Consider the following 14,113-nt stretch of genomic DNA (forward strand, 5'->3'; position numbering starts at 1 on the left):
CACAGTGAGGCAAAGACTTTTGGACAGTGGCCTGGTGTCAAGAAGGGCAGCAAAGAAGCAACTTCTCTCCAAGAAAAACGTCAAGGATAGACTGAAATTCTGCAGGAAGTACAAGGATTGGACAGCAGAAGATTGGTGTAAAGTTATGTTCCCTGATGAAGCTCCCTTCCGACTGTTTGGGACATCTGGAAAATCGATTGTTTGGAGAAGAATAGGTGAATGCTACCATGAGTCCTGTGTTGTGCCAACAGTGAAGCATCCTGAGACCATCCATGTGTGGGGTTGCTTTTCAACCAAGTGAGTGGGCTCTCTCATAATTCTGCCCAAAAACACTGCCATGAATAAAGAATGGTATTACAACGTCCTGCAAGAGTGACAACTTCCAACGATCCATGAGCAATTTGGTGATGATCCATGCATTTTCCAGCATGATGGAGCACCTTGTCACAAAGCAAGAGTGATAAAGAAGTGGCTTGAAGATCATTACATTGAAATTTTGGATCCGTGGCCAGGCAACTCCCCGGGTCTCAATCCCATAGAGAACCTGTGGTCAGTCCTCAAAGGCGAGTGGACAAGCAGAAGCCCACAAATTGTGATCAACTCAGAGAACTAATGAGGCAACAATGGATCACCATCAGTCAGGATTTGGCGCAGAAGCTAATATCCAGCATGCCAGAGCAAATTGCAGAGGTTATGAAGAACAAGGGTCAACACTGTAAACACTGACTCCTTTTATTTTTTTGCCAATAAAAGCCTTAAAACATATATGCTTTTCATTGTTTTTCAATATACCATAGAAACGTGGAAAAATCATCTACAAAACAAAATTTGTCACTGCCAATACTTTTGGCCATGACTGTACTTTAATTAGTGACTCATCTTAAAATCTTTATTTGAATGTGGCAATTAATATTTATTTTTTTTACCTTTTATTTGAATATTAATATTTATTTGAAAATAATATCGTGCTCTACAATATTTCTATGAATAAATCTCTGACAGAGACCCCTCCCCTATCAGTCAATCACTGTGTGCATAGTTAGTAAGCATGCTGACTCATCCATAGCAACTCCGCCCCCTTACTCTTAGCTTAAGACTTCTCTCTATTCCTTGGTAACATATTTGTCTCAGCAGCTTTGTGAATAGGTTTAAAGAGAAAACTTTTCACTGAAAATTTAGGAGAACTCTTAGTGGCAAGATAAAATGTTTTGTGAATATGGGCCCAGGTCTCATCGCACAGTTTCAACGTTTCAGTAAATCAAATTGAAAATATCACATGCCACTGGGCAAATTCCAGCTAGGAAGTAGTATGTTTCATCAAAAGCTTTCTTCTATGTTAATGAAATGGGTGGGACATTGTTGTGTTGTGTATAATTTCAAACATCTGTCATGGAGAACTGCTGTTTCTTTGAAGTTGCCACAGGCCTCTTGGTGGCCTCTATTTGCCTGCCTTTTCTAGTCTGGGCATGTGAATTTGGAGAAATTCCAGTCTGGCCAGATTAAAATAAAGCTGCAAGAATTAATCATTTACATTTACTGTAGGGCCTTATTTTTACTGGAATTCCATATTTAAAAAGAAAATTGAAATGGTATGAGGAACACCAATAGTTCTTGTTTGGCATGAGGGGGCCCATCAAGTGATGGAATTGCTTTGTCTCAATATCAAACACTGTGGAATATACAGTATATCTACTTACAGACTGTGCATGTAACATAGTAGCACCTCTGTTCGATTAAATTTTTTTAACATATTTTATCCAGCTCCCTGAAACCATAAATCAAACTGGCCCACCACATTTTGTCAACTATTGATAATCAATTGAATTTATTGACAGTGGCTATATTTTATAAACAATATTGCATACAAAATTTCTAACTGATTGGACAAACAGTCCCACAGTTTTAGCACCATATTAGTGCCAACATGTGGCTAAGCCCCCATCAAATTTTTCAGGTAATCTCAAAGTGAACCATTCCTTGTTCAAGCATTCTGTTCAAGAGTTATAGCCATAAAAGTAGCCATACCTGATACTTATATGTAGCGTGATTACAATCTGGCAACCAGCCTTGAACATACTGCATGATTTTTCCCCCCAACCAGGTAAGCACAAACTCTTTCTCTGCAGTTAACTGGTCAACTCAATCACAGTCAACCATCAAGAAAAATTTGGACTTAAGAAAAATCATGTATGATTCCGAACAGTAATGCTAGGGTTAATGTCAGGGTTAGGGTTTAGTATTTGTTTAAAGGGGTCATATGATGTGATTTCAAGTTTTCCTTTCTCTTTGGAGTGTTACAAGCTGTTCGTGAATAGATAAGGTCCCTAAAGTTGCAAAGACTAAAGTCTCAAACCCAAAGAGATATTCTTTATTAAAGTTAAGACTCGTCCATGCCCTCCTAAAACGCCTCGTTCAAACACGCCCCCACATGTCTATGTCACTGTGTGGGAAGATTTGCATAACACCGCCCAAATGTTCACGCAAAAAAGGTGTAACTTTGATTCTCGCTGTAGTATTGTTGCCGCCGCTGCCATGACATGGAGATACTGTGTTTCGTTATGAAAGCGAAACTACTTTGTTTGGTCTTCCAAAAGAGGACACAACTAGAAATCAGTGGTTAAGTTGTATTTACAACACTGTTCCAGAACAGTTCAACCCAAATATTCAGATGTGTCCAGTGCATTTTATGGAGGACGAGGAATGTTTCCTGCAATGCCGGTGTTCTGACAAAGAATGCTGACTCACAGCCTGTAAGTACGTTTTCATATTTAAAGGATTTGCCACTGATGATTCAAACGCGAGTTTTGAGCAGTGTAGAGTAGTGCTTGTTTGTCATTTCTCCAATCACAAATGCAGACATGGTTTTATGTTTACGCGGTGTGATGCAACGCAATGCGTAAAAAGACAGTATAAGTAATTATAATCAGTACTTACTGTGTCCCCACTGGATGCAACAAATGCCTCGTTTATAATGGGTTTTATTGGTTTTGTCTCATCGTGCCGGGACACGGCATCACAGTATGGTGAGGGGCGTAACATTTCCGGCACACGCTTGAGGTATTCGGCCAATCACAACGCACTGAATAGCTGGCCAATCAGAGCACACTTCGCTTTTCAGAACGATGAGCTTTGTAAAAATCGGCGCGTTTCAGAAAGGCGGGGCATAGAGGAGCAACAGTAATGTACAGTATGTGGAAAATAATGTTTTTTAACCTTAAACCGCATAAACACATTTCATTACACCAAACACACAAAATAATGTTCTTTTTTAGCAATGTCATATGACCCCTTTAAGCATCGTGTCCACAATCAACGTTGGGATTGAGTTGACCAATGAAGACTTTAGAATCGTTTGTGGGCGGGGTTTGTGCTTTAATTAGTTTACAAAAGTAGTATTTGCAAAAAATGATTCAATGAATCCAATGACATTAAGCCCTTGCATTCCCAGTTGGGCCAAAACATTGCACTGGTTAGGGAGTACTTCCATTCTACCAATTTTTCTGTCTATAGGGCTTATTGTTTGGGCTCAAAGATGTGTTTTTGTCTAGAAAGATAATAAAAAATAAGTCCTGGGTTTTCACACTAACAAAAACAGTTCAGCACTGTGACACAATAAATATGTAGGGATTGAACCAAGTCCACCAAACCAACACAAGGCCTAAACGTCTGGTCTCATCACCGCATTCATTCTTTGGCATTTGAGGAACTCTGGCTGGCATGAGAAAACTTCAGATTACTGAATTATTGAAAGGACAGCAACTTCTTTTTGGATCAGACATACGCCTCTCGGTAGCTCCCGAAGGCCTCTGGGACCTCTATTCTGGGCATGTGGTTTTGGTGGATGGCCAGTTCTGGCCACATTCATAGAAACCGATGGCGAATGTAATAAAAACAGTTAGACATTGTAACAACAAATTTAATTTAACTATTTATCATGTATTTGGCAAGATGTTTTGGAACCAATACTGGTCATTATCTGCAAATTCTTCTTCAACACCTGACCCCTCTCCACATTTACTTCAAAGTTTTTTTTTATCTTACAGACAAGCACCACATGCCATCTTGACTACATTGTAGTCTCCTCCTTTCATACATTTCAAAGCAAACACAATGAAAGGTGTGACGCGACACATTTGTGTGTGACCCAGAAGCCGCTCTGTCTAGAGTGGGGATGGGTGTCGTGCTTTGTTGCGAAAGAGCGCAATGAAAATGGGGGGATGGGAGATGAGTGGAACTGGAAAAATGGTGGAGGAAAGCCCAGCTGTGAATTCACTGCAGTCCTCATTAGCCCTGGGTCCTAAAGTCCCCAGACTAATTCCCAAATTACAAAAATTAGCACAGAAAATTATTTAAAAATCAGTCTACAATCCATTTTAAGAACTATAAAGCTGTTAGGTCTGTTTTTGTATGACAAAAGCTGTATGAGGTCTAACGCTCACTGTCAGTGATTGATGGACTAAATTATTACTACAGTATTTGCAATGCAGCACTGCATTGATATTAATCACACATATCATCCCCACAATTAATCACGTTTTCGCTACAATTTTTATGATGAATTAGCTTGAGCTGCTTAACATACAGTACACAGTCCTTTTAAACTGTATTTTTTAAAGTATTTCTATTGTAGTTACTTTATCTGTGGTTTTTGTAACTGTTACACTGTAAAAAAATTGAAGACTGAAGTTTTAAAAATCTCTTATTGACTAAAATGTTTGGAATTCAAAATCAAACCAGTGATCGTGATTGGTCTGCTTTCTTGAATTCATATGCATATTCAGTTGTGATTGGTGTTCTTGCCTTTCTAATATGTAAAACGCCTGAATTTAAGTTGAATTTATGCAGAACTACAGCCCAGAATGTGCACCTACCTCAGTTAAAAATTTAAAATAAAAATCATTTGAGCAGAAAACAATGAAAACTAATTTTTTCATTAAAAAAAAGACCTCAAATTCCATACTAAACTCAACTTGACTCATTTTTCGAATCTGACCAGCTTCTCCATTCCCAGTCCATAGCCGGTCAAAATCAACAATGTTGTTTTCCTGTCAAGTACTATATGAACAGGTGGTCGTTTTCCTCAGGGAAATTTCACCCATCTCCCTCTTGTGTTACGCTTCAGTCATCTTTAGTATGCTCGAACAAGACAAAAATACCCTTCTATTATGTCGACAAGACCTTTGGGATTATGCATTGCAGTTGGAGACATTAATTAGACCCCAGGTTTAGTCCCTGGACAGCTGATTTCCTTTGCGATTGGCCAAGAAGAAAACAGGTAAACTAACAAATGCACCCAGTGTTTGTAGCTGATATTTTTATTGAACTGAAGGCACCACGGTTGGCTGATGTTGTCTAGGACATAATCAGGGCATTTAAGTCTTTTATTTTTATGTTTAATCATATACAAAGGTGTTGTGTACCCCCTCCTCCAGTCAGGCTCTCCAGCTGATTTCAGGTAATGAAAGGGAGAGGAGCTCGGCGCTGATGTCTGTGCTAGTCAATGAGGTTGGGTGTGTCTGTAGCAGCTGAATCCTGAAATAAACAAATGTTGATTAGTACAACTGTGTTTGACCAGTAATAACAATCAAAGACATGCATGTAGTTAAAATTACAAGCACATGGAAGGATGTTTTTCTATATTTACCCCAAATGGCTCTGCAAACGCCCTGTAGCCACTGTATAAAGGGTTTGGGATGGACACTAAAGCAGGGTTTCCACCACCTTTTGTGGAAGCACCATCTTCATCATCATTCTGTTGAACGATAAATAAGACATTCATTCATCTTTGAAAGTAGATTATGATACACCACAAATTAAATGTACCTTATTTAGTTTTCTGGGATTACAATATAAAGTTTAATTATAAAGACAGTATAGAGCTTTGGAACTGAAAAAAAGTTTTGAAATATTTGAGATTACATTTTGAGACAGATATAATAATAGATAGAACTACAGAATGACCGAACGAACGAACGAACGATAGATAGATAGATAGATAGATAGATAGATAGATTGAAAAAGATAGATAGATAGATAGATAGGTTTTTTTGTTCACAGACATTTTGTTCAACGGTAAAGTGTCTTTGTTCATCAACCTAAATATCGGAAGCTCTATTACATGAACAAACCTTAAAATATTGGAAACGAAAGGCGTCGTTCTTGTGCTTGAGGACGTAGTATGCGAGCCCAGCAACAATACCAACAATGGCAAAAACAATCAGCACAGTGGTGACTGCAACCCCACTGGACTGCGAGATTGGAAGAACTGCTGGCACCTAAAAATTAGACAACACCACTGATGACTTAAAAAAAAATTCATTGGGAATTGTAAGTGAGGTCCAGTTTTTGGCAAAGCTATGACAGACGGACGTCCATGTTAGTCAAACAGGGTGTTGATTTGCTTTAATTAGTCTGACGAGTCATAGTTGTTGTCTTTGTCTGATGATGAGCAAAAATTATTTTCAATAAAGTCACTGTTCAACAGAAGGCTTGGGAGTGTGCTTTCTATCTGAAAACTGCTGCAATTTAATCCATTGGTGTTAATGCAATTACCCATGAAATGTTCTAATAAATTCTGCCTGTGCATCCATAAAGCAAAGCAAAGTTCTCCAATATGCTCTATTGTACTTCTACAAAAGCAGCCACTTACTGGAACAGGTGGAGCTCTGAATGGCCCATCAATGACATGGATCAGACCATTGATGGCTGGAATGTTCCAGGCCAATATGACCTTCTTATTCACCAACTTTTGAGGTTGAGAGTCCTGTGAAACCAATAAAAATCTACAGTTTTCTTGACTATGTACAGTAAATGTGGTCTGATGGTGTGAAGCTGCTAAGGTTTGTTTACCTCAGCCTGACCAGTGGAATTGGAAGGAATCGTCACGACTAGATCGGAACCCAGACGGGACGGGATTACGGTGTTGTGCTTCAAGTCTTCATAGAAGTGCAGACTATTGATGTTGGATATATGATACAGCAAATCCCTCCATGATAAGGTCTGAAAAAGGAGACAAACTGCAGACTCAAGGCCAGCGGAGAAAGAGCATGTCCAACTGGTTCCTACTTTCTTTGTAAGTTTTCTTCCTCTGACTCAGATGTAATTCAAAAATGTTCATATGAGAATTCATTCTGGCTTATATTGATAATCACCTTGTTTGCAGAAAAACCGTCGTTTTGAGGTAGAAAAACGGTTATGTTTAATGATTTGTCTGACAGGGACTTCAGCAGGTTCTTGCCCTCCTCACCATCCTCTGCATACTTCAGTAAAGTCTGTAGGAGGAAGCCAGCAGGAAATATGTGACTCCATTTTTATGAAATTACGTGGATATTCTTTGAACAGGACTTCATTTGTATTGACAACAACTATGTGAAAAAATCTTTTTTAATTGATTTCACTTCGGCTGATTTTCATTGCTTTGGTTTTTCCCTATTCTTTAATCAAAATATTTATAACAAAACATGTTTTGGGGGAATATAATGTAATCGGTAAATAACTTTTTGTCCGTTTTTCCTGTGTCCTCTCTTTCCATTCGGTTAGTCTTTTGCCTTTAACTACAAAGCCAGTTCCTTGATGGCATCATCCTGCAGGAAGTGGCATTATTTTTTAGAGGGAAACAGGCTACTTACTGTGTAAAACACAGAAAAATTGGAAGTGGTGGCAACAACCGAGGCCAAGTCTCCATTACAGAATTCCCCGCTTCCAATGTATCCAGGTTTACATTCACAAGACACCTCTGTATAAGAAAAAATGGCTCTCATTTTTACATCAAAACTGTTCAGGTACAGTAAAATTTCATATTACATTTCAACTAAGAAGGATTTCCTGACGGTCATACCTTTCATCCTGTAACAATACGCATCATACGGCCAACTGGCATTGATTGGCTCTTTGTACAGCACGATACCAACATGATTATCACCACATTTAGCAGAAGGAAACCGGATTGGATAGCCAGCTTTCTTCCCGTCCATCCATCCTGCCACACATAGATGCATTCCCAACTGGAACAATAAAAAAGCTTTGTTTTATAATGTAAATTAACCAGCCATTACTCCAGCCTTAAGTGTTAATATAATCAGTGTTGAAAACAGTTGTGCTGCTTAATAATTTTTTAAAGATTCTTTGATTAATAGAAATTTGAAAAGATAAAAAAGCTTTATTTTCTAATGTAATTTAATAAACTACCAGTTGAAATTAACAAACTTTTATGCAATGTATCATAGAAAAACTACTGACTAGTGGTGAAGAAAAAAAAATATTTTAAGATGTATTTATGCTCTGGATACAAGGAAATTCATTCTGATTTAATAAATATTTCGAATTTTTACTGGAAAACCAAAATACCAATGGAAAAATTGTTTGAAGAAACAGTTTAAAGGTGCGTTCAAATGTACTGTTGCTCGTTAAAATGTTGTAAATTTTCAATAGGAATCAGCGCATTCGGGAGTTTCACGTGAGGGCGACAAAGTTCATCATGCAGATTTCGCTCATGTTCAAATTGGTCATGAAAATTCACCATATTGACCAACAAAACCAAGCTGCTTGGCTTGAAAGTGACTTTAGTGTGAGCTGTGCTTTATACATTGCTAACCTACTGACTATGAATAATGGACCTTTTTCGTCAGTGAAATTCGCTAACGTGACCGTACACATTAAGCTCAAAGGCTGTTGCTCTTATTCTCCACAAAAATGCATAAATGCAAGATATGTACAGCTAAGTTTGGTTTCAAAAGTCACCTGTTGGGCGTCAGAGAGCTGCTTGAATGTAGCAAGAGTAGCTCCCTCAGCCTCGCAAGCTTCCTGTGCTTGGCTGAAGTTCAGTTTATACTTCCCCTCAGGTGAGCGCAGGTGGAAAACACCCCCTGTTTTCGCTGAAACGTAAGAATAAAAGCCTTTGTTTTTGAATACTCAAAATATTGGGCTGTCAATTAAATCATTGTGAAGTTGTACTATGGAAATGAAGGTCTTTGCATGTGGCTTTGGGGTCGCAGCCGCCGTTGTCCTCCAGGCAGCGGTCAACAGGGGGCACCACTTTCTCCAAACACTGGATTCCATTTCCCACGTACCCCTCGAGACATTCGCAGTGCCTCTCGTTCTGCCACAAGGTAAATGTTACACATTTTGTTTATCCAAAACTCTTGTCAGATTACATTAACAAAAAGCAGAAGTTCCACATACAGGTCCGGTGAAAATGCATTCTGCGAAATCGCTACAGCCACCGTTCGCCTCCTCTACACATCGGTTGATAGGCGAGCAGACGTGTCCGTCTCCAGAGTATCCGGCCTGACAGGAACAGGTAACATTGATACCGCTCTGCAAACAGTCAGCTGCTTCGTGGCAGCCTCCGTTATATTCACTGCAAAAATCTGGGGCTAGAAACACATACATATCATAATCAAAATTGAATCTTATCCATTGAAAGCATTCACAATAAGGCTATTATGTTATATACACAGCAAAAAAAAAAAAAGACTATCGTACTTAGTATTTTTTTCATCTTTTTTTTATTACAAACATCTAAGAATTCTTAAATCAAGATACATTTACCTAAAAAGAAAAATTGACTTAATTTTGATATATTTTTCAGAAAAAAAGACTTAGGGCCAGATTTACTAACAGCTTGCGCCAGCGCAAATAGTGTTTTGGCGGTAAAATAGTACTGTCAGGATTTACTTAAAGGGGTCCTATTACGCTTTTTCACGTTTTTAATTTTAGTCAGTGTGTAGTGTGTATGTTTGGGCATAAAAAAAGATCTAGAAAGTTACAAATCTCAAAGTCCACTCCAAAGGGAGATATTTCATTTTTTAAAAACCCTTTTTCAAGAACTACAACGAACGGCTTGTTTGGACTACAGTGTTGGTTTCCGGGCTTTGTGATATCACAAAGCGGCTCATTAGAATATCATTAAAAATAATTCCCGCCTACAGAGATTCGAATGGTTGAGCAGTGAAGAATTAGCGCTGAAAAGACATGGACACAGTTATTTTTGCACCTGACCTTATTGAATATGCATTTGTAGGAGTTTCCCTTTCAGACGCAAAATTTATGGGAGGAGAGTATTCAAATGAATTGCACAACGCGATTTACTAATGTTTGCACTTGTCAAATTACTGGTATTTGCGCAATTATTTAACGCCCCAAAAAAGCATGTCTTTAAGCGCTGCTCTTGGTAGATTGAATTTAAATTTCCAACTTAAATTACCATGCCATAAAATCGCAGTACTATAAAATCATCCAAAAACACAAAATGTTAAAGAAAAAACATTATCTAAGTGAAATATAGTACATTCCTTTCATTGAAAAAGGGATAAAACAACAAAATCTATCTGTCAATGGGGTGAGAAAAATATACTAAATTCAAAGGAAAAACAAGACCCCATTGACATACTTATTTGTTCAAGCATAAACTCACTTAATTTTAATACATTTTTCAGAAAACAAGTCTCAAAGTCTTAAGTCATTTTGCTTCTTAAGTAAATATATCTCTGCATTGCATTAATGCCATTAGGTTACATGTCATAAGCTGTTAAGTATATATTGGAGCCCTGGCCACATGTTTCAGATGTAATTTTCATGTGAACATCTTAAATTTGAATCTGAGCTCCCTCTTCTTTTATATTTATATATATATATAGGCCATTTGAATCCAGTACAGGCATCTTACAATCAGTCTAATACAACAGATGCAATTCATACCCGTGCAGTTAATGCCATTTCCTCCATAGGGCGGCACACACTCGCAATTATTTTCAGGGAGGCACACTGCATTGACATCACATGCAGGCGAGCAAATCGGCTTGACCTCTGTTAAATAACAGGCAAAAGAGTGTTTTCACTGTTGAACAAGTCTAAAATATTTTCTATGTTTTCACAACACTACGCATATATTTTATAAATCTTGACATTTGCTCTTACCAATTTTTGATTCGCAGTATTTACCCGTCCACCCCTCTTGACAGAAACAGCTGCCATCACCGTCCAGGCCGCTATCACACTTGCCATTGCTGGTGCAGTTACATGCTGTGAGAAAAGATGAATAAAATGTTCATTATAGCTGTCAGCACAAAGCTGAGTAGTACTAATACAATAAAATTTCAACAAAAAACATTTATACTGATCTGACAGTAAATGTAGACAAGTAATGTGATTTGAGTCTAATTTTCTGTGTGTATATATATACAGTGGGTACGGAAAGTATTCAGACCCCCTTAAATTTTTCACTCTTTGTTATATTGCAGCCGTTTGCTAAAATCATTTAAGTTAATTTTTTTTCTGCAAAAATGTCAACAATTCTGTGTTTTTCTGTCAATATGGGGTGCTGTGTGTACATTAATGAGGAAAAAAATTAACTTAAATTATTTTAGCAAATGGCTGCACTATAACAAAGAGTGAAAAATTTAAGGGGGTCTGAATACTTTCCGTACCCACTGTATATATATATATATATATATTTGTTTATTATTTATTGATATTACTGACTTTGAAAAACTGTTTTTTTTACACTCAAAAAAATTTTTTTTACACTGCAAAGATTTTTATTAATCAGCATTTTGTCTACATGTAAACTCACTTAAAACAATACAAATTTACATGAGAAGAAGAAAAAACGCTTTTATTGAATATATCTTAAAGTTATTTTATCTTACTATTTTGGCTTATTTCTTGTTTAACCCTATGGTGCTGTTTGCATGGAGGTCAAAAATGACCAAATAGCTTCTTTTCTTTTTTTTCTTTTTTATTATTTATGAAATTATTTGAAAGTTATTATTATGAAAAATGCATGTTTTACTCTAAAACTACATGAAAATCAAAGCCATGAATCTAAATAAGTTGTGTTCCAAATTTGAGGTTGATATCTCAAAAAAAAAAAAAAGTTTTCAGTAAGATTTAGTTTGGATGCAGTACCAAATGTTTCCACTAGATACAATTAGCTTCCCATTAAATTCCAATGTGGCCATTTTTAACCACAAACATTACAATTGTGACTGCTTTTCACTCATTTAACTTTCTTGATTCATGGTGTTTTTCATGTGTTCACATAGCAAGTGCCAAAATCTTTACCAAGTTTCGTACCATTCTGTAGCATTAAAAAAAGAATTAAAAAAAGAATTTAAAAAATGATGGCAGTTTATAACAGACTGGACTGTGATTTAATTTATGCAATCAGGGCTTGTCCTAATTGCATCTTCATTGTTTCTAGATGGCAGAGGAGATTCAGATGAAGCCATTGCAAAGTGAGTTCAGTTGATCTCTAACACTTAATTCTAACACGTAACTCAATTATTTTGTGTTATGAAATAAGACTGCTATCTGATAACAAAGTTTTGGTTTTTGGTGTATGAATCAGTTTGTAATTTTATTGCAGGAAACAAGCAATGGAGACTGAGCTACTGAAAAGCAAGAACGAACTAATGACACTGAACAACCAACTTTTGGAAGCGGATCAGAGTCGACTAGAACTGTCCATAGAGCTGGAGGCCTGGAAAGTATGTTTAATTGCACATTTAATGTTTAATGAAAATGCTAAAAAGTTTGCTACTTTTGCTTTTGAACATTTGTCCAAAAAAAAAAATAAGAAGGAAAGAAAAAGGGAGGTAATTATTAACATTAATTTATTACCTAGAAATATTAGATTTTTTCCCCAGTATTTTTTCATGTCTGGTCTATCTCATTTTAAAATGGTAAAAATCTAACAGACATGTTTAGCTTGACAGACAAGGTGAATTTTTGGAGTCTTGATTGAGTAAAAAAAGTTGTAAAAAAATTCTAGAAAATACACAATTCAATATTAATTTAATTTAAAAGGATAGTTTTATATCGCAGTCAAAATAGTACTATCCAACTGGCCAGTAGCTCCATTTTGTCTCCTTCCCAAAGACAATTTCTTTTGAACCTGGATCCTGCATTTTGTGTAGTGCTCTATTTGCATAATTGTTCTTACAGTTGAGTTGTTTGATTTGCCTGTTCACTTAGTCTTCACCAACACTTGTGGATAAGGAATTGAGGACTGTTTAGGAAAAATTCATGGTTTTGAACAGGTTACCTGTGCAGTTCGGCCCAAAGTGATTGCTTTCACACAGCTCACAGCCTGTGCCTGTAAAACCTTTGTGACATTTACATGTCCCTGTGCCAGTGTGCCCGTCATCACAGTCTCCATGCTCTCCACACGGCGCCTCGAGTCCGCCAGGACACACTAAACCACAAACCAACACACAGTTTAATACCTATTGGCTGCATCGTTTCATGTAACATTCAAGGAACTTATTGCTTTTTGTGTGCTAAATTCTCACCTTGACAGTCTCTTCCAAAGTGTTTTTTACAGCATTTAACAGCCCACGTCATTTTCGTGCATACCCGATTACAGCCAAACCAATCTCTGTATGAGTTGTATCCATAACCGTACGAGTACAACCCATAATAACTGGGCCGTCTGTACATGTAAGGCGAATAAGGTCGTCTACATATGCTAGTTCTGTTCTGTAAAGAAGAGATCAGTCTGGATGAAGCCACGCTCCTGTTTGTATAAGCATGTGACTGATTACCACAGAAAATACATGTTGACTTGGTTAAAAAAATAAGTCAAAGTGGTGACTGCTAAAGTTCTGTTAATGCAACGGAACAAAAAAAGTCAATAAAGTGTTAACTGCTAATATTTTTTTAATATTACAGAACTAACCAACCAACCAAACAAACGATGAATGAATGAATGACAGTAAGCAAATAAAGTGCTGACTGCGAAAGTTTTGTTAATGCAACAGAACCAAAAAATAACAAAAAGTCAATAAAGCGCTGACTGCTAAAAATGTTTTTTAACACAGAATCAAAAAGTAAGTCAATAATGCGCTGACTGCTATAGTTTTGTTAATGCAACAGAACCAAATAATGTTAATCAAACAGAACCAAAAAATGATAAAAAGTAAGTCAATAAAGCACTAACTGCTAAAGTTTTGTTTAACGCAACAGAACCAAAAAATAACAAAAAGTCAGTCAATAAAGCACTGACTGCTAAAAATGTTAACGAAACAGAGCCAAAAAATAACGATAAGCCTATAAAGCACTGACTGCTAAAAATGTTAAAGAAACAGAACCAAAAATAACAAAAAGCAAGTCA

At 37.0% G+C, this 14,113-nt stretch overlaps 1 protein-coding gene across 1 annotated transcript in view; it reads right to left on the minus strand.

The window, feature by feature from the left end:
- Positions 1-5,303: 5,303 nt before the first annotated feature.
- The window catches only part of stab1 (stabilin 1), a 38,228-nt gene continuing 29,418 nt past the window's right edge, over positions 5,304-14,113 (minus strand). The window contains exons 55-69 of the mRNA XM_016274559.1: positions 13,293-13,479; positions 13,046-13,195; positions 10,918-11,022; positions 10,699-10,806; positions 9,181-9,374; positions 8,953-9,097; positions 8,740-8,873; positions 7,838-8,003; positions 7,629-7,735; positions 7,152-7,271; positions 6,850-6,999; positions 6,650-6,763; positions 6,129-6,275; positions 5,645-5,752; positions 5,304-5,532 (exon numbers count right to left, since the gene is read on the minus strand). Coding sequence (XP_016130045.1) covers positions 5,494-5,532; positions 5,645-5,752; positions 6,129-6,275; positions 6,650-6,763; positions 6,850-6,999; positions 7,152-7,271; positions 7,629-7,735; positions 7,838-8,003; positions 8,740-8,873; positions 8,953-9,097; positions 9,181-9,374; positions 10,699-10,806; positions 10,918-11,022; positions 13,046-13,195; positions 13,293-13,479 — 1,974 coding nt within the window. The 3' untranslated portion in view covers positions 5,304-5,493. The remainder of the gene's footprint in view (positions 5,533-5,644; positions 5,753-6,128; positions 6,276-6,649; positions 6,764-6,849; positions 7,000-7,151; positions 7,272-7,628; positions 7,736-7,837; positions 8,004-8,739; positions 8,874-8,952; positions 9,098-9,180; positions 9,375-10,698; positions 10,807-10,917; positions 11,023-13,045; positions 13,196-13,292; positions 13,480-14,113) is intronic.

Source organism: Sinocyclocheilus grahami, unplaced genomic scaffold (assembly GCF_001515645.1).
Source record: "Sinocyclocheilus grahami isolate Dianchi unplaced genomic scaffold, SAMN03320097.WGS_v1.1 scaffold87.1, whole genome shotgun sequence".
NCBI lineage: Eukaryota > Metazoa > Chordata > Actinopteri > Cypriniformes > Cyprinidae > Sinocyclocheilus > Sinocyclocheilus grahami.